The sequence below is a fragment of the Notolepis coatsorum genome (genome assembly GCF_963971535.1).
Source record: "Notolepis coatsorum genome assembly, chromosome: 15".
NCBI lineage: Eukaryota > Metazoa > Chordata > Actinopteri > Aulopiformes > Paralepididae > Notolepis > Notolepis coatsorum.
In genome coordinates this window covers 74,795,985-74,823,937 of record NC_140179.1, presented here as the reverse complement: position 1 = coordinate 74,823,937, position 27,953 = coordinate 74,795,985, and the positions used below count along the sequence as shown (strand labels likewise).

At 42.5% G+C, this 27,953-nt stretch overlaps 1 protein-coding gene across 1 annotated transcript in view; it reads left to right on the top strand.

The window, feature by feature from the left end:
- LOC311242089 (cadherin-23-like) overlaps nt 1–27,953 on the top strand; it is a gene marked incomplete at both ends in the record, with an annotated part of 145,750 nt that overhangs the window by 105,524 nt on the left and 12,273 nt on the right. The window contains 14 exons of the mRNA XM_084331040.1: nt 2,865–3,027; nt 6,539–6,711; nt 7,439–7,601; nt 10,502–10,674; nt 11,399–11,558; nt 14,546–14,718; nt 17,048–17,176; nt 19,432–19,620; nt 20,224–20,468; nt 20,974–21,116; nt 21,804–22,028; nt 22,760–22,993; nt 23,090–23,175; nt 24,319–24,402. Coding sequence (XP_084187166.1) covers nt 2,865–3,027; nt 6,539–6,711; nt 7,439–7,601; nt 10,502–10,674; nt 11,399–11,558; nt 14,546–14,718; nt 17,048–17,176; nt 19,432–19,620; nt 20,224–20,468; nt 20,974–21,116; nt 21,804–22,028; nt 22,760–22,993; nt 23,090–23,175; nt 24,319–24,402 — 2,340 coding nt within the window. The remainder of the gene's footprint in view (nt 1–2,864; nt 3,028–6,538; nt 6,712–7,438; nt 7,602–10,501; nt 10,675–11,398; nt 11,559–14,545; nt 14,719–17,047; nt 17,177–19,431; nt 19,621–20,223; nt 20,469–20,973; nt 21,117–21,803; nt 22,029–22,759; nt 22,994–23,089; nt 23,176–24,318; nt 24,403–27,953) is intronic.

Here is a 27,953-nt window from a genome sequence, read left to right as displayed (position 1 = left end):
CTACAAGTTAATGAGAGAAAAGGAGCAGCCTCAGAAAAAGCCAACATTAATACAGGGTATAACACAGACTGTTCAGGATTTCTTCCTGAACTCTACACGTGTGACAACGGATAAGACTGACACAATCACCAGGAACAAGATCAAGCGGCACATAATGATCCTGCTAGACTCCATGCTCAACCTCCCACACTGAATTCCAGATTAAGAACCCCACTGTAAAGCTGAGCTATTCTTCATTCTGTGCTCTGAGGCCCTTCTATGTCACAGCACCAAAAGCATCTGATCGGAAGACATGTCTGTGTCAAATACATGAAAATGCATGCTTAATGCTCGAGGTCCTTAAAATGTCTGGTGTTGTGAAGTCAAACAAACTGGATGACAGTTTTCAATTAGTTTGTTGCTCTCCAGCAAGTGAGGCCTGCCTTCTTCGCGCCTGCTCACAATGTCTAAACAAAGGTACAGTTACAACCCAAGAGCAAGACAAAATCGATGTTCAATGGAGGCAGTGGGAGAGAGTTCAAGAAGACACATGCAATGGAATCGACATGAACACTAAGCTCGTCGAACACCGAGGCAGCCTTTCATTGCTCATCAAACTCTATGAGCAAAAACTCAGAAAGGAAACCACAACACATGTGTGTTCATTGCGAAACCAGTCAAAAGAATACAGCAACACAATTGAGTCCTGTGATGAGAGTACAGCAATCGTCCATGTTGACTTTTCAGAATCCTGGAAATTCAAATATAAAGCTGAAGTTCAGGCCTGCCATTTCGGACAAAATCTGCCACAGATAACACTCCATACCAGAATGTATTACACTAAGGGTGGAAAGGCAGGGTTTTGCACACTGTCAGAGTCAAAGAGACAGGATGCTGCAGCAATCTGGACACAAATGGATCCAGTCCTAAAAGATATCAAGACAAAATATCCACAGGTTACCACCGTGCACTTTTGGTCTGATGGTCCAAGCAAACAAGAACAAGAAGAACTTTTTTCTTCTGTCTGGTATCCCACCTACACTGGGGTTTAAAAGGACAACGTGGAACTTCTTCCCCACTTCTCATGGTAAGGGCGCACCAGACGGCATTGGCGGAACAGTAAAAAGAACAGCTGACAACCTGGTCCTGAGAGGAAATTATGTGACGGATGGACACATATTCTTCAAAAAGGTCTCAAACAGTCTGAATGGTGTTCAGCTGTATCATATTGTGGAAGAAGACATGCAAAGATACGACACACTTCTCATGAATCCTCTCAAACCGGTTCCCTCAACAAGACAAATACACCAGATCATCGCACATAAGGACAGGATCCACAACAGACAACTATCCTGCTTTTGCAGCGAGATGTTGGATTGCCAGTGCTTCTGCCCAGCTACCTCCTATTACCATGGCAACCCAGGAGAACAGCAGAGTGATACACGGAGGGCAAGGAAGAAGAGACCTCTGGCCATGTTGTGGGAGGAGATGGAAAATGAGATGGAAGAGGGTATGGAGATGGAAGATGTAATGGAGGAGTTGGACGAAGAACCTTTGAAAGGTCCTGAGGGTACGGTGACAGTAACGACTGTTAGCAGCCTTAGTAATGGAGACTGGTTAGCAGTAGTATATGATGACCACTGGTGGCTAGCCAAGACCATCGATGTGGATAATGAGCAACAAGATGTGAAAGTGGAATTTCTGCATCCCCATGGTCCAACAGAAATGTGGTTCAGCCCAAATGTGGCAAGAAGGATGTCTGTTTCTGCCCAGTTCAAGACATCATAGTGAAACTAATCAGAAATGCAGAAGGAAAGGAAGAGGAGAAGTGGGTGAGAAAGTGGAGATGAGGAAGTGGTGTAGAGGAGGTAGATGAAAACAGGGACGAGAAGAAGGGGTCCTGTTCTCCATTACTGTTTTTGTTGTTGGAAACGGTGCATTTTGTAATAGTTGGAAACAGTGTATGTAAAGTTTGTTGTTTATTACAATTGAGTTAACAAAATGTTCAGTATAAGACAAGGAGTTATTAGTTCTTATTATTGTCACTTCCATCTGTTTAAAAAATTGAGCAGAGATGCAAATCCAATTTTGTCAACTCCGTCAGTTTCTCGTCAACACCGTCAGATCATTGTCAACACCGTCAGATATTTATTTTTGTTAATCTTGGGGAAAATACAAATTCCTTCTTCAGTTTATGTTGTTTAAGTAATAAAGGAGCATTAGATCTTCATCCTCTTGTGTCTTATTTACTTAATGATCTTTTTTTTATCATATCAAAATTAAAAACAAAGTTTGAAAATGCTAATATTTCTAACTCTGGGTTTTCAGAATAGTGTGAAATTACACCTGAGGTTTATATATTATATTTTATTGCATACCAGAGTAACTAAACACTATTACAACATACTTCAGAACTTTAGATTCTTGTTGGACTGGAATAATTAGAATTATATACTTTTTTGTGTGTCTGACGGAGTTAACACAAATCAAGTTTCAAAGGGAAACATGTGAATTTGTTGAAAATGTTTTTCTATGTAGAGCCCGCACCTTTACATGGTTAAATAGCTCACACCTTTCTCTACATGAATATATAACTCTAATTAATATAGTGTGCATTCTCAAAATATAATATTTTAAAAGTGTTTTGTCCCGACTCTCAAGAATCAGTGACATATATTGTATATATTGTAGATTACATTTCTTGCAATATATTGATTATCGCAGATATTGTGTATCTGAGTGATATTATCATTATGGAGGGCCAGATATCACTATCGTATTGTGAGTTACTCGTATCATCCCATCCATAATCCATACTGTACATAGATCTGCTCTTCATTCTAACCCCCCCCCCCCCCCCCCTTCTTATTTACATTTACATTTAGACTCATCCAAAGTACACGCTGGTCATCGAGGCTGCAGATCTGGAAGGGATGGGGCACACAGCTAACTGCACCGCTATCATCAAAGTCATTGACCAGAACGACAATAAACCTGTATTCAGCCAAGACCCCTACCACGGCAACGTGAGCGAGGGCACAGCCATCGGTGAGATAGTTATTTAAACCTTTCACTACCACACTACAAAGGGTTAACCCTTTCACTACCACACTACAGATGGTTAACCCTTTCACTACCGCACTGCAGCTGGTTAACCCTTTCACTACCACACTACAAAGGGTTAACCCTTTCACTACCACACTACAGATGGTTAACCCTTTCACTACCACACTACATAAGGTTAACCTTTCACTACCACACTACAGAAGGTTAACCTTTCACTACCACACTACATATGGTTAATCCTTTCACTACCACACTACAGAAGATTAAACCTTCACTACCACACTACAGAAGGTTAACCTTTCACTACCACACTACAGATGGTTAACCCTTTCACTACCGCACTGCAGCTGGTTAACCCTTTCACTACCACACTACAAAGGGTTAACCCTTTCACTACCACACTACAGATGGTTAACCCTTTCACTACCACACTACATAAGGTTAACCTTTCACTACCACACTACAGAAGGTTAACCCTTTCACTACCACACTACATAAGGTTAACCTTTCACTACCACACTACAGAAGGTTAACCTTTCACTACCACACTACAGATGGTTAATCCTTTCACTACCACACTACAGAAGATTAAACCTTCACTACCACACTACAGAAGGTTAACCTTTCACTACCACACTACAGAAGGTTAACCTTTCACTACCACACTACAAACAGAGGGTTAACCCTTTCACTACCACACTACAGATGGTTAACCCTTTCACTACCGCACTGCAGCTGGTTAACCCTTTCACTACCACACTACAAAGGGTTAACCCTTTCACTACCACACTACAGATGGTTAACCCTTTCACTACCACACTACATAAGGTTAACCTTTCACTACCACACTACAGAAGGTTAACCTTTCACTACCACACTACAGATGGTTAATCCTTTCACTACCACACTACAGAAGATTAAACCTTCACTACCACACTACAGAAGGTTAACCTTTCACTACCACACTACAGAAGGTTAACCTTTCACTACCACACTACAAACAAAGGGTTAACCCTTTCACTACCACAACACAGATGGTTAACCCTTTTACTACCACACTACAGAAGGTTAACCTTTCACTACCACACTACAAATGGAACGATTTCACTACCACACTACAAAGGGTTAACCCCTTCACTAACACACTGCAGTTGGTTAACCCTTTCACTACCACACTACATATGGTAATCCCTTCACTACCACACTACAAATGGTTAACCCTTTCACTACCACACTACAGAAGGCGGAAACCCCATGACAACATACCAGGGATGGTCCTAAACAAATTCTCAGTCCACCAATAGTTATAGGATTTGTCAACTAATTGATTCATTTATTTCATCAACACATCTGTCAAAATTCTATTTCCCTGCGTCATACAGAAGGACCTGTTTAAATCTACCAGAGATATGCTTATCAAATCTAGTGCTTACCAGAGATATGCTTATCAAATCTAGTGCTTACCAGAGATGTGCTTATCATTTATCAGGAAATAACTTGTTCAGCTTGAAAAGAAAAGCATAAAAATCAACTAATCCACTAGCAACATCTTGACTGAGACCAAACCTAGCGATTACCTATGAGGGAGACAGCCTTACACCATACATCATTTCAATATGTAATACACAACACATCCATATTACAAAAAGTGCTACAGATTTGAGACTTGAGTAACATGGTTATTGGATATGGTCCGATTTTGGATACCTAGCCCTATTTCCTACTCATTGGTGATATTGCTGAATGGTAGGGTCCTTTCTCCGCACAATCCATGTTGTGATATTGTTGAATGGTAGGGTCCTTTCTCCGCACAATCCATGTTGTGATATTGTTGAATGGTAGGGTCCTTTCTCGGCACAATCCATGTTGTGATATTGTTGAATGGCTAACATGTTTACACATTTAAACATACTCAAAAGGTACGCTTGCTTATTTCAGGGGTTGTACAGACTGAAGTGTGGCCCCATTACTTTATATTGGTTTTGTGGCTAACTAGCCAGAGCTGCAGGTATCCAGTGTGAAGAACAGCATGGACTGTGCTGAGAAAGGACTCTACTGATCTACAATATGATCTTTACGTAGGAAATAAGGCTAGGAGTCCAAAATTGTGTGTGTGTCAGTGTGTGTGTGTGTGTGCGTGCGTGCGTGCGTGCGTGCGTGCGTGCGTGTGTGAGAATCCGCGTAATCTCTTGCAAACTATGGGGCCGATCAGCCTGTGCTTTGGCACAGAACGTTACAGAGGCACAAGGATGAGCATGTGGGAATATGTTTCACATCTGGCGACGGGAAGTATTTTTGGGGAATTCATTTCCAGAATTCTCCATTGACGTTCATTGACTTTTGTGTAGTTGTGGTACATATTTCTACCGCCAGAGGGCAATGGTGCAATGCTGGAGATGGTTGGCCAGAGGGTCAGCACAGAGACATGAGTGTGAGTGTTATTTGAAATAACCACCTCAGCAAACAACTTGTGTGCTAAAGGCACATTCAGATTCAGATTCCTTTATTGTCACAGCTTTTAAAATGTACATACATTCTGAAAATGTGAGATGCTTGTTTTCCTTGGCTCCTCAACCGTAGTAGTGTGCAATACAACAAATAGACTTAAAATAATCCTATACTATACAATATAACTTTACTATGGTACTCTATGCTATGTTGCTATCCCTATACTATCTCTATACTCCTATAATCTATGCTATACAATCCTATGCTAAGCTATATTACTATACAATGTAACGGTGAAGTTAAAGTCAAGTTAAACAGTGAAGTTAAAGAGCAGCGGATGATAAATAGACATATCTTGAACGTTTTTTGGAAATAAAAAAGAGATTTTGTGCATGAGGTAGCAGCAGCGTGTGGTGTGCAAGTAATTTAAGGTGCTTTGTGTGCGTGTCCCTGATGGTTCAGAGTCTCTCAGTCAGTAGCCTGTTGGCCCGGTGGAAGTAGCTGTTCAGAGTCTCTCAGTCAGTAGCCTGTTGGCCCGGTGGAAGTAGCTGTTCAGAGTCTCTCAGTCAGTAGCCTGTTGGCCCGGTGGAAGTAGCTGTTCAGAGTCTCTCAGTCAGTAGCCTGTTGGCCCGGTGGAAGTAGCTGTTCAGAGTCTCTCAGTCAGTAGCCTGTTGGCCCGGTGGAAGTAGCTGTTCAGAGTTCTTTTGGAGGTGGATCATAAATCTCAATGAAAACCACAAACTGCATGAAAGCACTTGAGACTTACACACATCCTGAAAAGGCCACAAGAGACGACATAAAACGTATGTGTACATGCCATATGCCCTTCATTCATTGGGGGGGAACTATACATGACCCACTATCATGAGGACATAATGTGCTCCAATGATTCCTCATTATTAGTTCCTCCTGCTTGATCGCTATTATTGTGCCTCTTGACGTGTTTCTGATAAAGGTTTAAATTTGAGTCCTCCAAACTTGATTTCATTTCAAATATAATTTGCCAGTTCAAAATAATCTATTCCCTTTGCTTCAAACCACCCAGATCATTCCTTCATGAGGGTAACGGCTGTGGATCTAGACGACCCAGAGACGTATAACGGCATCGTTAGCTATCGGATACTGACTCAGGTGCCAGCGCTCCCCCGGCCAGCGATGTTTGATATAAACCCAGTGAGTGGAGTGATCAGTGTGGCAGCAGCCGGACTGGACAGAGAGGTAAAGTAGTTCCTACAGCAATGTCCTTTTCCACGCCTCTATTGTTTACTTTGTCATCCATCCATACAAGGGATGGGACAAAAGGTCCATACTGCGATATATCGCCGTACATCCTCCACATGTTATCGATACTTTTCTCTCTATATATTTCTTTTAAAGAAGATGTTTTCTTTTTCTTTTTTCTTGACAATCCAATTTTATTGCAACAAAAATTATTGGAATGAGGTGAACAGACTGAAAACGTTATCTTATTAGATAAAACAGATGATGTATATATTTTGTTTTTATTGCAGATGGTAACAATGTTCTCCGTTGGGCACATAATTCATAATTAATAATCAAGTTGCGGTCAGTGTGTATTAAAGAGCCACTATGCAATTTGTTGTACATTGTTTAATATACAATTGGGCAGTTTGTGATGCACACTAAATAATCTGATACGCTTTCATGTCAATTCTGTGAAAAATACTTAATTCCTGCTTTGTGCCTTTTCATGGGTATCTTTTATTCTTCAGTTACATATATTGTGTATATTGTAGATTACATTTCTTGCAATATATTGATTATCGCAGATATTGTGTATCTGAGTGATATTATCATTATGGAGGGCCAGATATCAGTATCGTATTGTGAGTTACTCGTATCATCCCATCCATAATCCATACTGTACATAGATCTGCTCTTCATTCTAACCCCCCCCCCCCCTCTTATTTACATTTACATTTAGACTCATCCAAAGTACACGCTGGTCATCGAGGCTGCAGATCTGGAAGGGGTGGGGCACACAGCTAACTGCACCGCTATCATCAAAGTCATTGACCAGAACGACAATAAACCTGTATTCAGCCAAGACCCCTACCACGGCAACGTGAGCGAGGGCACAGCCATCGGTGAGATAGTTATTTAACCCTTTCACTACCACACTACAAATGGTTAACCCTTTCACTACCACACTACAGATGCTTAACCCTTTCACTACCACACTACAGATGGTTAACCCTTTCACTACCACACTACAGATGGTTAACCCTTTCACTACCGCACTACAGCTGGTTAACCCTTTCACTACCACACTAAAAAGGGTTAACCCTTTCACTACCACAACACAGATGGTTAACCCTTTTACTACCACACTACAGAAGGTTAACCTTTCACTACCACACTACAAATGGAACCATTTCACTACCACACTACAAAGGGTTAACCCCTTCACTAACACACTACATATGGTTAACCCCTTCACTAACACACTACATATGGTTAATCCCTTCACTACCACACTACATATGGTTAACCCCTTCACTACCACACTACAAATGGTTAACCCTTTCACTACCACAGGTGGAAACCCCATGACAACATACCAGGGATGGTCCTAAACAAATTCTCAGTCCACCAATAGTTATAGGATTTGTCAACTAATTGATTAATTTATTTCATCAACACATCTGTCAAAATTCTATTTCCCTGCGTCATACAGAAGGACCTGTTTAAATCTACCAGAGATATGCTTATCAAATCTAGTGCTTACCAGAGATGTGCTTATCATTTATCAGGAAATAACTTGTTCAGCTTGAAAAGAAAAGCATAAAAATCAACTAATCCACTAGCAACATCTTGACTGAGACCAAACCTAGCGATTACCTATGAGGGAGACAGCCTTACACCATACATCATTTCAATATGTAATACACAACACATCCATATTACAAAAAGTGCTACAGATTTGAGACTTGAGTAACATGGTTATTGGGTATGGTCCGATTTTGGATACCTAGCCCTATTTCCTACTCATTGGTGATATTGCTGAATGGTAGGGTTCTTTCTCGGCACAATCCATGTTGTGATATTGTTGAATGGTAGGGTCCTTTCTCCGCACAATCCATGTTGTGATATTGTTGAATGGCACTTAACATGTTTACACATTTAAACATACTCAAAAGGTGCGCTTGCTTATTTCAGGGGTTGTACAGACTGAAGTGTGGCCCCATTACTTTATATTGGTTTTGTGGCTAACTAGCCAGAGCTGCAGGTATCCAGTGTGAAGAACAGCATGGACTGTGCTGAGAAAGGACTCTACTGATCTACAATATGATCTGTACGTAGGAAATAAGGCTAGGAGTCCAAAATTGTCCAAAATTGTGTGTGTGTGTGTGTGTGTGTGTGTGTGTGTGTGTGTGTGTGTGTGTGTGTGTGTGTGTGTGTGTGTGTGTGTGTGTGTGTGTGTGTGTGTGTGTGTGTGTGTGTGTGTGTGTGTGTGTGTGTGTGTGTGTGTGTGTGTGTGTGTGTGTGTGTGTGTGTGTGTGTGTGTGTGTGTGTGTGTGTGTGTGTGTGTGTGTGTGTGTGTGTGTGTGGCCGATCAGCCTGTGCTTTGGCACAGAACGTTACAGAGGCACAAGGATGAGCATGTGGGAATATGTTTCACATCTGGCGACGGGAAGTATTTTTGGGGAATTCATTTCCAGAATTCTCCATTGACTTTCATTGACATTTGTGTAGTTACTAGTTGTGGTACATATTTCTACCACCAGAGGGCAATGGTGCAATGCTGGAGATGGTTGGCCAGAGGGTCAGCACAGAGACATGAGTGTGAGTGTTATTTGAAATAACCACCTCAGCAAACAACTTGTGTGCTAAAGGCACATTCAGATTCAGATTCCTTTATTGTCACAGCTTTTAAAATGTACATACATTATGAAAATGTGAGATGCTTGTTTTCCTTGGCTCCTCAACCATAGTAGTGTGCAATACAACAAATAGACTTAAAATAATCCTATACTATACAATATAACTTTACTATGGTACCCTATGCTATGTTGCTATCCCTATACTATCTATACTCCTATAATCTATGCTATACAATCCTATGCTAAGCTATATTACTATACAATGTAACGGTGAAGTTAAAGTCAAGTTAAACAGTGAAGTTAAAGAGCAGCGGATGATAAATAGACATATCTTGAACGTTTTTTGGAAATAAAAAAGAGATTTTGTGCATGAGGTAGCAGCAGCGTGTGGTGTGCAAGTAATTTAAGGTGCTTTGTGTGCGTGTCCCTGATGGTTCAGAGTCTCTCAGTCAGTAGCCTGTTGGCCCAGTGGAAGTAGCTGTTCAGAGTCTCTCAGTCAGTAGCCTGTTGGCCCGGTGGAAGTAGCTGTTCAGAGTCTCTCAGTCAGTAGCCTGTTGGCCCGGTGGAAGTAGCTGTTCAGAGTCTCTCAGTCAGTAGCCTGTTGGCCCGGTGGAAGTAGCTGTTCAGAGTCTCTCAGTCAGTAGCCTGTTGGCCCGGTGGAAGTAGCTGTTCAGAGTCTCTCAGTCAGTAGCCTGTTGGCCCGGTGGAAGTAGCTGTTCAGAGTCTCTCAGTCTGTAGCCTGTTGGCCCGGTGGAAGTAGCTGTTCAGAGTCTCTCAGTCAGTAGCCTGTTGGCCCGGTGGAAGTAGCTGTTCAGAGTTCTTTTGGAGGTGGATCATAAATCGCAATGAAAACCACAAACTGCATGAAAGCACTTGAGACTTACACACATCCTGAAAAGGCCACAAGAGACGACATAAAACGTATGTGTACATGCCATATGTCCTTCATTCATTGGGGGGGAACTATACATGACCCACTATCATGAGGACATAATGTGCTCCAATGATTCCTCATTATTAGTTCCTCCTGCTTGATCGCTATTATTGTGCCTCTTGACGTGTTTCTGATAAAGGTTTAAACTTGAGTCCTCCAAACTTGATTTCATTTCAAATATAATTTGCCAGTTCAAAATAATCTATTCCCTTTGCTTCAAACCACCCAGATCATTCCTTCATGAGGGTAACGGCTGTGGATCTAGACGACCCAGAGACGTATAACGGCATCGTTAGGTATCGGATACTGACTCAGGTGCCAGCGCTCCCCCGGCCAGCGATGTTTGATATAAACCCAGTGAGTGGAGTGATCAGTGTGGCAGCAGCCGGACTGGACAGAGAGGTAAAGTAGTTCCTACAGCAATGTCCTCTTCCACGCCTCTATTGTTCACTTTGTCATCCATCCATACAAGGGGTGGGACAAAAGGTCCATACTGCGATATATCGCTGTACATCCTCCACATGTTATCGATACTTTTCTCTCTATATATTTTTTTTAAAGAAGATGTTTTCTTTTTCTTTTTCCTTGACAATCCCATTTTACTGCAACAAAAATGATTGGAATGAGGTGAACAGACTGAAAACGTTATCTTATTAGATAAAACAGATGATGTATATATTTTGTTTTTATTGCAGATGGTAACAAAGTTCTCCGTTGGGCACATAATTCATAATTAATAATCAAGTTGCGGTCAGTGTGTATTAAAGAGCCACTATGCAATTTGTTGTACATTGTTTAATATACAATTGGGCAGTTTGTGATGCACACTAAATAATCTGATACGCTTTCATGTCAATTCTGTGAAAAATACTTAATTCCTGCTTTGTGCCTTTTCATGGGTATCTTTTCTTCTTCAGTTACATATATTGTGTATATTGTAGATTACATTTTTTGCAATATACAGATATTGTGTATCTGAGTGATATTATCATTATTTTAGTGTGCCAGATATCAGTATCGTATTGTGAGTTACTCGTATCATCCCATCCCTAATCCATACTGTACATAGATCTGCTCTTCATTCTAACCCCCCCCCCCCCCCCTTCTTATTTACATTTACATTTAGACTCATCCAAAGTACACGCTGGTCATCGAGGCTGCAGATCTGGAAGGGGTGGGGCACACAGCTAACTGCACCGCTATCATCAAAGTTGACCAGAACGACAATAAACCTGTATTCAGCCAAGACCTCTACCACGGCAACGTGAGCGAGGGCACAGCCATCGGTGAGATAGTTATTTAACCCTTTCACTACCACACTACAAAGGGTTAACCCTTTCACTACCACACTACAGATGGTTAACCCTTTCACTACCACACTACATATGGTTAACCCTTTCACTACCACACTACATATGGTTAACCCTTTCACTACCGCACTACAGCTGGTTAACCCTTTCACTACCACACTACAAAGGGTTAACCCTTTCACTACCACAACACAGATGGTTAACCCTTTTACTACCACACTACAGAAGGTTAACCTTTCACTACCACACTACAAATGGAACCATTTCACTACCACACTACAAAGGGTTAACCCCTTCACTAACACACTACAGTTGGTTAACCCTTTCACTACCACACTACATATGGTTAATCCCTTCACTACCACACTACAAATGGTTAACCCTTTCACTACCACACTACAGAAGGCGGAAACCCCATGACAACATACCAGGGATGGTCCTAAACAAATTCTCAGTCCACCAATAGTTATATGATTTGTCAACTAATTGATTAATTTATTTCATCAACACATCTGTCAAAATTCTATTTCCCTGCGTCATACAGAAGGACCTGTTTAAATCTACCAGAGATATGCTTATCAAATCTAGTGCTTACCAGAGATATGCTTATCAAATCTAGTGCTTACCAGAGATATGCTTATCAAATCTAGTGCTTACCAGAGATGTGCTTATCATTTATCAGGAAATAACTTGTTCAGCTTGAAAAGAAAAGCATAAAAATCAACTAATCCACTAGCAACATCTTGACTGAGACCAAACCTAGCGATTACCTATGAGGAGACAGCCTTACACCATACATCATTTCAATATGTAATACACAACACATCCATATCACAAAAAGTGCTACAGATTTGAGACTTGAGTAACATGGTTATTGGGTATGGTCCGATTTTGGATACCTAGTCCTATTTCATACTCATTGGTGATATTGCTGAATGGTAGGGGCCTTTCTCCGCACAATCCATGTTGTGATATTGTTGAATGGTAGGGTCCTTTCTCCGCACAATCCATGTTGTGATATTGTTGAATGGCACTTAACATGTTTACACATTTAAACATACTCAAAAGGTGCGCTTGCTTATTTCAGGGGTTGTACAGACTGAAGTGTGGCCCCATTACTTTATATTGGTTTTGTGGCTAACTAGCCAGAGCTGCAGGTATCCAGTGTGAAGAACAGCATGGACTGTGCTGAGAAAGGACTACTGATCTACAATATGATCTGTACGTAGGAAATAAGGCTAGGAGTCCAAAATTGTCCAAAATTGTGTGTGTGTCTGTGTGTGTGTGTGTGTGTGTGTGTGTGTGTGTGTGTGTGTGTGTGTGTGTGTGTGTGTGTGTGTGTGTGTGTGTGTGTGTGTGTGTGTGTGTGTGTGTGTGTGTGTGTGTGTGTGTGTGTGTGTGTGTGCGTGCGTGCGTGCGTGCGTGCGTGCGTGCGTGCGTGCGTGCGTGCGTGCGTGCGTGCGTGCGTGCGTGTGAGAATCCGCGTAATCTCTTGCAAACTATGGGGCCGATCAGCCTGTGCTTTGGCACAGAACGTTACAGAGGCACAATGATGAGCATGTGGGAATATGTTTCACATCTGGCGACGGGAAGTATTTTTGGGGAATTCATTTCCAGAATTCTCCATTGACTTTCATTGACTTTTGTGTAGTTGTGGTACATATTTCTACCGCCAGAGGGCAATGGTGCAATGCTGGAGATGGTTGGCCAGAGGGTCAGCACAGAGACATGAGTGTGAGTGTTATTTGAAATAACCACCTCAGCAAACAACTTGTGTGCTAAAGGCACATTCATATACAGATTCCTTTATTGTCACAGCTTTTAAAATGTACATACATTCTGAAAATGTGAGATGCTTGTTTTCCTTGGCTCCTCAACCGTAGTAGTGTGCAATACAACAAATAGACTTAAAATAATCCTATACTATACAATATAACTTTACTATGGTACTCTATGCTATGTTGCTATCCCTATACTATCTATACTAATCTATGCTATACAATCCTATGCTAATGTGACGGATCATACTGGGTCTGCGTTGTGTTTGATGTTAAATGAGAATGTCCCGAGGGGGAGTCGAACAGGGGGCTCCCGCGTCCGCGGGCGACGACACAGGCCGCTGCAATAAGAAGTGAATTCACTCCTAACTACCGTACCTATGCGTCTGTTAACCCTGTTATGGGGAAGTGAGTTTAATTTACCAGCCCGCACTGCCACAGTCACTCATCAACACACCTGTTTCCGTGACTGTGGACATACCCACAGGCTTCCCCGTTACACTAAGCTATATTACTATACAATGTAACGGTGAAGTTAAAGTCAAGTTAAACAGTGAAGTTAAAGAGCAGCGGATGATAAATAGACATATCTTGAACGTTTTTTGGAAATAAAAAAGAGATTTTGTGCATGAGGTAGCAGCAGCGTGTGGTGTACAAGTAATTTAAGGTGCTTTGTGTGCGTGTCCCTGATGGTTCAGAGTCTCTCAGTCAGTAGCCTGTTGGCCCGGTGGAAGTAGCTGTTCAGAGTCTCAGTCAGTAGCCTGTTGGCCCGGTGGAAGTAGCTGTTCAGAGTCTCTCAGTCAGTAGCCTGTTGGCCCGGTGGAAGTAGCTGTTCAGAGTTCTTTTGGAGGTGGATCATAAATCTCAATGAAAACCACAAACTGCATGAAAGCACTTGAGACTTACACACATCCTGAAAAGGCCACAAGAGACGACATAAAACGTATGTGTACATGCCATATGTCCTTCATTCATTGGGGGGGAACTATACATGACCCACTATCATGAGGACATAATGTGCTCCAATGATTCCTCATTATTAGTTCCTCCTGCTTGATCGCTATTATTGTGCCTCTTGACGTGTTTCTGATAAAGGTTTAAACTTGAGTCCTCCAAACTTGATTTCATTTCAAATATAATTTGACAGTTCAAAATAATCTATTCCCTTTGCTTCAAACCACCCAGATCATTCCTTCATGAGGGTAACGGCTGTGGATCTAGACGACCCAGAGACGTATAACGGCATCGTTAGCTATCGGATACTGACTCAGGTGCCAGCGCTCCCCCGGCCAGCGATGTTTGATATAAACCCAGTGAGTGGAGTGATCAGTGTGGCAGCAGCCGGACTGGACAGAGAGGTAAAGTAGTTCCTACAGCAATGTCCTCTTCCACGCCTCTATTGTTCACTTCAAGTTCAAGTTTCAAGTTTCTTTAATAGTTGTCATACAGAACAAGTACAGAATACTTTCATACAAAATGCTTCTTACTGTTACGCTCCAGAGACTGTGCTAGACAAGATAGTATCAAATAACATAGTATAGCATGTAATTTAGAAGTAGAAAATGAGGTCAGTGTTCAGTATAGACATATGTACAATGTTCGATGCAGAATAGACGTAACTGAGTTACCATATAATATACAATACTATGCAGTGTACTAATGTACAGTACTATATAGTGCAAAGCAGAACTGGGATGAGGTACAATTTAGGTACAATTTACAGTAAGGTGTACGAGTTGTAGTGCAATCCTTCATCAATAAATATAAATTGTGGGGAGTGGGTGCTACAGTGTGTTTGTTTAAAGTGGGTGTGTGCTATAAAGTGTGTGGAGTGGGTGCTACAGTGTGTTTGTTTAAAGTGAGTGTGTGCGTGTGGATGTGTGTGCTATGTGCGTTTGATGGTTGTTGTTGTGTAGTGTTCATTGTTCGTTTAGCAGCCTGATGGCCTGGGGATAGAAGCTTCTTCTGAGTCTTTCTGTGCTCGCCTTGAGACTCCGGTATCGCTTGCCTGACCGCAGCAGTTCAAAGAGGCAGTTGTTCGGGTGACTGGAGTCTTTAATGATTCTCTTAGCCTTTCCCCTGCAACGCTTGTTGTAAATGTTCTGGAGGGTGGGGAGCCCCCCTCCAATTGTGCGTTCGGCTGAACGTGTCACTCTTTGTAGTCTGCTTCGGTCTTGTGCAGTGCTATTCCCAAACCAGGAGGTGATGTTGCCAGTCAAGATGCTCTCTATTGTACATGAGTAGAAGTTCTTAAGGATCTTCTGACTGACTTGGAACTTCCTTAGTCGCCTGAGGAAGTAGAGGCGTTGTCGTGCCTTCTTCACAACACTGTCAATGTGTGTGGTCCATGTCAAGTCCTCGGATATGTAGGCTCCGAGGTACTTAAAGCTGTTGACTCTCTCAACCGGTGCCCCGTCGATGCTGAGGGGGCTGTAGTCCTTGACCCCCGACCTCCTGAAGTCCACAATCATCTCCTTTGTTTTGCTGACGTTCAGGGAGAGGCTGTTTTCCTAGCACCATCCCGCCAGGACCTTGACCTCTTCCAGGTAGGCCCTCTCGTCGTTGGCAGAGATCAGGCCCACCACCACTGTGTCGTCAGCAAATTTGATGATTGTATTGCTACTCCGCTGAGCCACACAGTCGTGTGTGTACAGGGAGTAGAGGAGGGGACTCAGAACACAGCCCTGGGGGGCCCCTATGTTGAGGGTGATGGATGAGGAGGTGCAGTTGCCTGCTCTCACCACCTGGGGTCTGCCCGTCAGGAAGTCCAAGACCCACTGGCAGAGGTCATAGTTCAAGTCCAGGTCCCTGAGCTTGGCTATGAGTATGGAGGAGACTATGGTATTGAATGCCGAGCTGTAGTCGATGAATAGCATTCTCACATAGTTCCACTGCCTCTTGTCCAGGTGTGATGCTGCTGTGTGCAGCACATGGGCTATGGCGTCCTCCGTGGACCTGTTGGGGCGGTATGCAAATTGCAGGGGGTCCATGTTGATGGGGAGGGAGGAGCAGATGTAGCCCTTTACTAGCTTCTCAAAGCACTTCATGGCTTTGTCATCCATCCATACAAGGGGTGGGACAAAAGGTCCATACTGCGATATATCGTCGTACATCCTCCACATGTTATCGATACTTTTCTCTCTATATATTTTTTTTAAAGAAGATGTTTTCTTTTTTCTTGACAATCCCATTTTACTGCAACAAAAATGATTGGAATGAGGTGAACAAACGTTATCTTATTAGATAAAACAGATGATGTATATATTTTGTTTTTATTGCAGATGGTAACAAAGTTCTCCGTTGGGCACATAATTCATAATTAATAATCAAGTTGCCTGTCAGTGTGTATTAAAGAGTTTAAAGACAGTTTGTGATGCACACTAAATAATCTGATACGCTTTCATGTCAATTCTGTGAAAAATACATAATTCCTGCTTTGTGCCTTTTCATGGGTATCTTTTCTTCTTCAGTTACATATATTGTGTATATTGTAGATTACATTTCTTGCAATATATTGATTATCGCAGATATTGTGTATCTGAGTGATATTATCATTATGGAGGGCCAGATATCAGTATCGTATTGTGAGTTACTCGTATCATCCCATCCCTAATCCATACTGTACATAGATCTGCTTTTCATTCTAACCCCCCCCCCCCCCCCCTTCTTATTTACATTTACATTTAGACTCATCCAAAGTACACGCTGGTCATCGAGGCTGCAGATCTGGAAGGGGTGGGGCACACAGCTAACTGCACCGCTATCATCAAAGTCATTGACAGCAACGATCACGCCCCGCAGTTCACCGTGACTGATGTGAGTATATAATAATAATAATAATTCATTTAATTTATATAGCGCTTCTCAATAACCCGAAGGCGTCTACACACACAGTAGAGATGGGGCTCCAGTTCACCGTGACTGATGTGAGTAAAGGAGTGTAGAGCGTCTACACACACAGTAGAGATGGGGCTCCAGTTCACCGTGACTGATGTGAGTAAAGGAGTGTAGAGCGTCTACACACACAGTAGAGATGGGGCTCCAGTTCACCGTGACTGATGTGAGTAGATGAGTGTAAAGCGTCTACACACACAGTAGAGATGGGGCTCCAGTTCACCGTGACTGATGTGACTAAATGAGTGTAAAGCGTCTACACACACAGTAGAGATGGGGCTCCAGTTCACCGTGACTGATGTGAGTAAATAAGTGTAAAGCGTCTACACACACAGTAGAGATGGGGCTCCAGTTCACTGTGACTGATGTGAGTAAATGAGTGTAAAGCGTCTACACACACAGTAGAGATGGGGCTCCAGCCAGTAGCCTGTATTGACACAATGGTAAAAAACGGAACGTGGGTAAACTGTGACCTCCAGTTGATGATTGCAGTAATGCCAAAAATCACCATTATGCAATTGTATTTGCTAAAAAAATACCCTATTTTCATATTTGCGTAAATCAATGTCTAAATCGAAACAATAAGCCATACTATGAATTTCAATTATAAATCTTAAAAAGGTAGATAAACTATTTCACAAATAAAAAGGTGGGTAAACTGAGTTACATCCCTGCTCAAAAGCACCAGTAGCTCCTGAGCAGCTCCTCACAGGTATTCATTCTCTGAACACATTATCATGAGCCACAAGGTAAAACAAATATATATTTGGGTGAATTTGTCCTGGCAGAATATGAATGTGTGATTCCAAACAAAAGCTGAACTTGCCTCTCATGTCTCCATCAGTGTATAAAAAGTCCTAAAAGTCAATCATAATCATAATAATCTTGGAATAGACAGCTATGATTAGGCCATCTGTGCCTCTGATTGGTAGAATCCATATAAGGTGTGCTGTTTAGATAACATGCCCATAAAAAAATTATAAGTAGTAGCTAGAGATCTATCTCAAGCCCGCCCTCTTTTCTTGATCCTCTAATCACAACCATTACTTCAGAGGGATTCCGAGATCAACTGAGTTCACTAACTATTATTTATGACTGATTTGATTTGATTTGATTATGACTGGAAGGTAGCGTTGCGACTCACTGCCACACATGTTACATCTGAACCAGGTTCCTATGTGTGCACTCGCCCTCGAGTGAAGTGATCATTAGCCTAAACAAAAAGGGGCATTTCACCATTATCTTCACACAGTCACACAACGTCTGTCCTCATGGGCCTAAACAACTCCCTCCATCTCCTCACCTCTCATCAAACCTTGCCTTCTGTTGTCTCAGTGCGTACCTCAACCTTTCCATCACATAGATATCATGAATCACTTCCATCCATTCTCCCTCCATCGGCACCACCTGACTCCTCCACTTCCTTGTGAGCCTGTTTGGTTGCCACCCTTAATAAGTAAAAAATTTACTCATCATTGTCCCTTATGTTGAAATCTATTTTCCCTAAATACATCACTTTTTTAATGGTATTTCGACTTCAAATTATTTTCATAGAGGGAGAATGGAGGAGCAATCCCAGATGATATGATAGTGGTTGGTGTCTTTATTCCAGTATTCCCTGCAACAGCTCCTTCATCTCTATTTTCTTTGAGAGGGTGTGATCAAGAATCTGACAGTGTTTTTCATCTCAATTTCTCTCCAAGTGTTTCCACTGTTGTTTACATATTTCCCCCCATTCATCTATCATTATAGTAAAATGCACTCCCTGTTCCCAGTTCTCCTTGATATATGTTGTATTTATCAATTTCAGGTTCTGTAGTCCATTTCATACTTTTGCTATAATCCTTCTACACGGCTCCGAATTGTATGCTGCTATGAATACCTTCAATACGCCTTCTTCTATGATTATTTTATGATCTTTTGTAATGGTTTGATTTAAATAGTGACATGCTTGGAGATGTCTACAGAAGCCATGGTTTCCAAATCCATGTCTCAGTTCCAGCTCCTCAAAACATTCTATTACCCCCTTGGTATACAGTTTATGGAATGCGAGACCTTCCTGCTTCCATCTCTCAAACCCCCCATCTGTTTGGGATGAACGTATCCTGTGTATTCAGGGTAAATGACTGTGATAACAGACACAGAGGGATGTGTTTCTGTCCTGCTCTTCTCCTCAGATGTCTGCGTCAGTCCCTGAGAACGAGGAGCCAGGTGTGGAGGTGGCCAGGCTGAAAGTGACTGACCAGGACGAGCTCGGCTCCCCTAACGCCAACACCAAGTACTCCATCATCAGAGGCAACAAGGGAGGACACTTCGCCATCAGCACAGGCCCCGGCAACATGGAGGGGATCCTGACTACGGCCAAGGTGGGGGTGGGGGGAATGTCAGACTCTCTTATCTGTTCTCGGTATTAACTGTTCAGCTGATCTTCCTGCTGGATGTCTGCTGGGAAGTGAAAGAACTCCATCACAAAAGAGCATTTGTTTTACGGGCTATAACATACTGTATATTATGCCAGTTAGGGTACAGACCCTCACCTGCACCTTGTGTCTACTGTTTACTCTTACTCATAGTATATATTCAGATTAAAATCTATTGCCATTATCATGTCATTATTATTATAAAAAAAAAAATTATTTGTATCTATTGTCAATAATTATTTTATTGTAACATAACCTTTGTTTACACTGTTTATTTCTCTCACATTTTTATACTCAGATAAAATTGAATTGCCTATATTTATGTCTTTCTTACCCTGCCCATACCCCCCCCCTGCCCCCTCCCCCATGCTGCTGTGATGCCCACATTTCCCCAATGGGATCAATAAAGGAACATGTCTCCCTTGTAGAAGCCACATGGCTTTGGCAAGAGATGGTGACCTGAATCTGAATGATCGCACTGTAAAACTCCTAAAGGGAATGGACTCTCAACCCCCTCTCCCACCCTCTTTTCTCTCCGCCCCTCTGAAGGAGCTGGACTTTGAGAGCGTCCCCGTCTTCACTCTGCTGGTGGTGGTGGAGAACGAGGCGGGGTTCTCCAGGCCTGTGACCACCTCCACGGCGACTGTCACAGTGAGGGTGGAGGACAAAAACGAGCCTCCGGTTTTCAGCCCCGCGGAGCTCCATGTGAGCAGGTCAGAGGATCTGACTGTAGGGGGCACTGTGGCCCAGTGCAAAGCCCAGGACCCAGACACGGCCAGGACACAGGCGGTTAGGTAAAAGGATCATCATCATCATGACCTTTATTTTATACTCTGAAATACAATCGAGAGACAAGCCCCATTTTCAATGCAGCCGAGATTACAAAAAACAATAAGAAGTCATACATTGTATAATCCAGCAACACCACAAAAACCCACAATTAGATTATAATAATCACATCACAATAAAACATCACAATAATCACAATAAAATAATAAGGCACAATAAAACAAGACAAAGTAGACAAATAAAGAGTTCAATTAAATGTAAATCAATTAAAAGAGTTACAATCAGAAACAGGAATGTTCAGAATATGTGATCTGAACTGCCCATACTATAAAGTACACACACACACACACACACACACACACACACACACACACACACACACACACACACACACACACACACACACACACACACACAGACACAGACACAGACACACACACACACACCTCTTGCAATTGAATACAATACTATCCTGTTAAGTAACGGTCTCTCTCTCTCCCTCTCTCTCAGATTTGAACTGAGTAATGACACTGCACACTGGCTGAACATCAATATTGATACTGGACTGATCAAAGTAAAAAGCCGGATGGATCGAGAGTCAACTGTTGTCAAAGATGGCAAATACACTGTCCTAATTTTGGCTTATGATAATGGTAAATATTGTATTGGATTCTTGTAATAAGATGGTTATTATCCAACTAGAATGACTGTAGTAAGCTGCACATGTTTAGCAAGCCTTCTCCCCACACACCTCAAATCAAATCAATCAGTCCCCATGGGCCAGACACGTCTTCTTTAAACAAGTCAAGAAGAAACATCACAATAAATCAAGAACAAAACAAAAACACCATGAAATCCAAAATAAATAAATGTATGCAACACTCCCAGACATACCCCACGTGAAGGTAAGGAGAAACTCACTAAAAACCTAGCAATAGGAAAAAACCACCACAGGCAATGTGGAGGGGAGAAACCTTAGAAGGGCCGTTCAAGGGGGGATCTCCCTTCTTAGATGTCGGTGATAGTAGTGTTGCTATATAACAGGCGAAACAGTTGGTAAGCATGTACGTGTAATGAAACACAAATAAGTACATGCAATAGCAACTGGGGTACATAAGAACATTTTGAAAGATTGAAAATAGAGCTGATGATGACGTATCCATTTGGGGGCGGCGTAGAGAGGATCGCATCCTCCCAGCCATCACCATGGGACGTCCACCACTCCGGTCATCACCACGAGACATCCACTCACAGGGAGACGGGACAGGCGTTAGACAGTTTGCGTGTTAGTGATGGGCGGACATAGCACTAGAAAAACAACACCTCTCCCCTCTGTCCAGACCCAGTCCCAGCCACGAGCACAGGGACCCTGCTGCTCAACCTGCTGGACGTCAACGACAACGCTCCTCTGATCAGGCAGAGACACGTCGTGCTTTGCAACGAGGACCCGCTTCCCGCTCTGTTGGACATCGTGGACCCAGACGGGCCTGGGTACGCCGGGCCGTTCACTGTGGAGCTTCAGGCGGAGCATCGGACCAACTGGACCATCAGCACCAACTCCACAAGTAAGAACCCCTACTGGACAACACCACCGAACACCAGCTAGTTGACGTGTGACGTGTGATGAGCGACACTATAATTGACTGTTAACAAGGAACTACTGTATACAAGCAATGATAATATTACAAGGACACAAAAGACATGGATTAAGCCTAGTCCTAGACTAAACTTTCGCTATCAATTGAGAATCATTAGTCCTTAGTCCTTACTCACTGTCTGTGAAACTGGCCCAACGTGTCATGAATGCAAAGTGCATGGATTGAACTGGTCTTATTAAAGTCCCATGTATGTGAGCCACCACTAGGGACAGAGTGGCTAATTGTGAGTGAGTGAGTGAATTAATGAGTGAGTTAGTTAGTGACATACCAGAGGTGCTTAGAATCGAATAAACACATCAACAGATAACCTTGAAACATGGCGAAAATGCTCAGTTCTCTACCAGTTACTTCATACATGACATGCATGATGAACAAGACTATACAAAAATCATCCTGAATGCTGAAGTGAAAGGGTTATTTTAATTGCATCATGGAGTGAATAACACAGGAGGTAGAGAGGCAGACTAGTGACCTCAGTACCAACAGGAGGGGGGTTGGTCTTACATCTCCAGTGCCCGTCAGCAAGGCACTGACGCCCCAAAAAACTGCTCCAGGGGCGCTGCACTGCACAATTGCCTTGTGTAAACTGACAATGAAGTAAATCTTACCCCTCTTAACCCTCTCTACCGTGTCTGCAGGTGACGTGGCAGCCTTGGTGCCGAAGAGGCCGCTGTCCCCAGGCGACTACTCCGTGCTGATGCGTGTCTACGATGCCGGGATGCTCCACCAGGACAGCACGCTGGACGTGGAGGTGTGCCAGTGCCGCGGTTTCGTCTCGGCCTGCGTCATCGTGCTCCAGGCGGCCCCCAGGCCGCCCCCAGGCGTCTCCTCCCTCGGATTTGGAGCTCTGGGATTCATCTTTGGATCGCTGTGTATGTGGCGGCGCGTCCCTCTCTCCGTTTGCTTTAACACTGGCTTGCTTTTGACTCTTGCTGTTTTCAAACACCCAGTTCTCTTTTGATCATAAGTGGTGCTGCTGCTGCCGCTTCTGCTCATCCTGAGGAGGAGGAGGAGGAGGAGCTCCGTGAAGACGGTCCCTCTGCCTGAGGAGGAGGCCAGAGACCACCTGTTCCACTACGACGAGGAAGGAGGAGGAGAGGAGGACCAGGTGAGAGAGAGAGGAGGAGGAGGAGGAGGAGGAGGAGGAGGAGGAGGAGGAGGAGGAGGAGAGGACCAGGTGAGAGAGAGAGTGGGCACAGGGGAGAAGGAGGAGGAGAGGAGAAGAACCAGGTGAGAGAACAAGTGAGCACAGGAGAGGAGGTGCAGGAGGAAAGAGAGGAACAGGTAAAAGAAGGAGTGGGTGCATGGGAGGAGGAGGAAGATGAGAAGGGCTTACGTACTGGGGAGAGAGACCTGATGGTTCCACAGTGTAGGAGAACCGTGAAGGGGGAAGATGACCTGAGCTTGTTACCTGAGTGTCTTTTACGCACACTCACTTTCACTTAATTGTTGTTTTTGGATTGGCTTTAATGGTGGTTCTTTTACCTTTTGTTTTATTTATACTGACTTATTTAATTTCCTGTTTTCCTTTCTTAACCATTCTACTTGTTGGTATTTTGTGAAGCACTTTGTACTGTGTTTTGAAAAGTATTCTATAAAGGTTATTATTATTGTTGATATTATTACTACTATTACTATTGTTGTTATTATTATTATTATTATTATTATTATTATTATTATTATTATTATTATTATTATTATTATTATTATTATTATTATTATTATTATTATTATTATTATTATTATTATTATTATTATCATCATCATCATCATCATCATCATCATCATCATCATCATCATCATCATCATCATCATCATCATCATCATCATCATCATCATCATCATCATCATCATCATCATCATCATCATCATCATCATCATCATCATCATCATCATCATCATCATCATTATTATTATTATTATTATTATTATTATTATTATTATTATTATTATTATTATTATTATTATTATTATTATTATTATCATCATTATTATTATTATTATTATTATTATTATTATTATTATTATTATTATTATTATTATTATTATTATTATTATTATTATTATTATTATTATTATTATTATTATTATTATTATTATTATTATTATTATTAATATTAATATTACAAATGATTATGATCTACTCAGAGATGTTGGACTAGTGAGCAGGTGTTTTGAATGTTCCCCTCTGTTGTAGAACTATGACCTCAGCCAGCTCCCCTTCCCCCTCTACCGCTCACCACCACGGGAGTCTGAGGAGATTGGCAACTTTATTGAAGATGTGAGTGTTCCTGTATTGTTCTATAGTATTCATGTAGTATGAAGTATACAATTGTAGTATCAGTGGTGGAAGAAGTACACAGTTCCTTTACTTAAGTAAAAGTAGAAATACCCAGATAAACGAGTACTCTGGTAAAAGTCCTCCATTCAATGTCTACTTAAGTAAAAGTGGAGTATTTGAATGTACTTAAGTATCTAAAGTAAAAGTATGCATTCTACATGATGTCTGTATCCCAGTGCTTGGGAATCCTCAAACCATTGAGCTCTAAAGGGGCGACAGAGGCCCCCACTCCTCGCTCCCCGCTTGCTCCTTGCATGGTCGCCTCTGCCATCGGTGTGTGAGTAAATGGGTGAATGTGAGGAACAAAAATTGTAAAGCGCTTTGGATAAAAGCGCTATGTAAATGCACCATTTATCATTTAAAGGTGATGTTGAAGTGGTATGTGGTCCAGTTGTGCTGCTCTGATTATGTCCTCTTGAAGTTGAAAGGTTTCTTCAAAGTAACTAGTAACTGATGGGTTCAGATAAATGTGGTGGAGTAAAAAGTACAATATTTCCTTTGAAATGTAGTATACATTTCAGTTTATAAAATGAAAATACTCAAAGTACAAGTAGCTCAACATTTTACTTAAGTACAGTACTTGTGTAAAAATACTTAGTTACTTTCCACCACTGTATAGTATACAATTTCATTCCAAAACGAGATTTCCAGCATTTGGACATTTTGACACATGGATTTTGTGACTCCTCATGGGACACTATTGAAGTTATCATTAGCTATTGAAATCTACCAACACACTTTCTCTCTCTCTATCTTTCTATCCCACACACAAATGCATACACATAACCTTCAACTTGTACACACATATGCACACACAGCCTTCTCATAGTCTGCATATCAAATCTATAACTCATAGTCTGCATCAGCCGCGGATATATAGGCGAGGCGACTGAGGCAGCCGCCTTATGGCCCGCGGGGGGTCTAGGGCCCGGGCCCGGCCCAGGACTGAATGGAGTTACCGTTCGTTCGTGGGACTGGATGACAGACTGCATTGCGCCATGCCCCGGGGCCCGGGTCCTATGTTCCCCGGGCCCCCTATGTTTCCCATGTTCCAAAAGGGTTCTATGTTCTCCGGGCCCCCTATGTTCCCCCTATGTTTTCCCGGTAGCGATAAAGGCTCGCCCCAGGCTCGCCACAGCAGTGGATGGATTTAAAAGATAGGGCACTTTTATAGATAATTTATTTGTATCGCAACGGAGTCATGGATCTAGTCGTGCCACGTAGCATTATGTCGAATAAATTCAAATAGAATAAACAAGTCTAAAACAAAGACTTTTAAACGAAGTTTAGCCTATTAAATCATTTTATAAGCGTTCGTTTATTTGTGGTCTGCGTGATAACACTGAAGCAACATGAATTTTGTCTACATAATGCTACGTGGCACGACTAGATCCGTGACTCCGTTGCGATACGGGGGGGGGGGGGGGGGGGGGGCCCGAGCTGGCCCGAGCTGTCAAGAGCTGTCAATCTCGCCTCAGGGCCCGTGGGGCATTCCAACCGCCACTGGTCTGCATATCATATCTATAACTCATAGTCTGTACGTCATGGTGCCACTTTGTTTGGTCTACTTTCCTGTATAAATGCATAGCTTGCCATCTTTAGAGATCTAGGCTATTGATTGATTGATTGATTGAAAACTTTATTAACAGATTGCAGAATGGGTACAGTACAGTACAGCTCAATACATACAATTGTTAAGGGGATGCAGACCAGAGAAAGACTTTCGTCTTGTTTACATCAGGGTCCCCCATTTTCAATTCATCGTAACATATATGACATACATGACATACAGATAGACAGTACTGCTACATCTATACATTTATGACATACCAGATTTGCAATTACAGTACTGTTTTGTGATACAAAAGAGTCCAGAAAAAAGAGTATATACATTTGACGTAGAAACTGTACATTGGATTGGGTAGGTGGGGGTGGGGGGGGGACTGTACATTGGAGGTGGTTGGGTGGGTGGGGGGGGGGGGGGTTGGGTAGGAGTGGGGGGGGGGGGAGGTTGGGTAGGAGGGGGTGGGTGGGGGACACTGTATAACTGTACAAACAAAACTGTACATTGGATTATTGACAAGACCATACTTGTTAATTTACTGTACATTGGAGGGGGGTTGTGTTCGTACATTTACAGGGGCCAGTTTCGAGTTGCAGTCTCCCTTAGGTGTTTTTTTGAGAGTGTTTTTTGAAAGTGGGTAGTGATTCACATTCCTTTACAGCTTTGGGTAGGGCGTTCCCACATTGATGTGGCATAATTGCGAAACGTGTTTAGTCCCTTGTTTGAGCCGAATCTGGGTTTAACATGATTTGTGGAGCTCCCTCTGGTGTTGTGATCGTGGGTATTCACTGACCTTTGGGAAGTATTTTGACATGTACATGGGTACCTTGGTCGTGTAGTGTATCTTGTAGACCAGGGCCCATTGCAAGTTGCTGTACTCTGTCGTCTATACTCTAAGCCATCCTAGGTTGTCAAAGTGGGGCAGGGGTGAGGTGGGTTCTAGGAGTAAGGCCAAGCAGTAGTCTGACCAGTTTGTTTTGAGATGTTTGTAATTTAGTTTTTAGCGCCTTTGAGGTGCTTTGGTACCATGAGGTGCAAGCATAGTCGTAGTACCCTTGAATGAGTGCTCCTGCTAGAGTCTTCAGGGTATTCTTGTTTACCAGTGAGGAGATCCGGTACAAGAATCGAGTTCGTTGGTTGACTTTTTTTTATTACATTGGATGCCATTTTGTCACAGGAAAGATTTGCCTCTAGGATGGAACCCAGGTAGGTAATATCTTCTTTCCTTGTGACAATATTGTCACCCACTGTAACTGAGAAGCCGTCGGTCTTGCTGAGTTTGTTATTTGAACCGAAGAGAATGGACTCTGTTTTGCCCATGTGTAATGATAGTTTGTTATCAGCGAGCCATATGCAGATTTTGCCTAGTTTGCCTAGCTGAGGGTTTTTTTCTAGTCGTGCCACGTAGCATTATGTCGAATAAATTCAAATAGAATAAACAAGTCTAAAACAAAGACTTTTAAAACGAAGTTTAGCCTATTAAATCATTTTATAAGCGTTCGTTTATTTGTGGTCTGCGTGATAACACTGAAGCAACAATCTGCAGAACACCAGCCCAGCCCAGCCCTCCCCTCTCCTCTCCTCTCCTCTCCTCTCCTCTCTTCTCCTCTCCTCTCCTCTCCTCTCCTCTCCTCTCCTCTCCTCTCCTCTCCTCTCCTCTCCTCTCCTCTCCTCTCCTCTCCTCTCTCCTCTCTCCTCTCCTCTCCTCTCCTCTCCTCTCTCCTGTCCCCCACGCTGTCAGGCAGATGGTGGTTGCTTCAGTTCTCACACAGACCCGCAAATAAACGAATGCTTATAAAATGATTTAATAGGCTAAACTTTGTTTAAAAGTCTTTGTTTTAGACTTGTTTATTCTATATGAATTTTGTCTACATAATGCTACGTGGCACGACTAGATCCGTGACTCCGTTGCGATACAAATGAATTA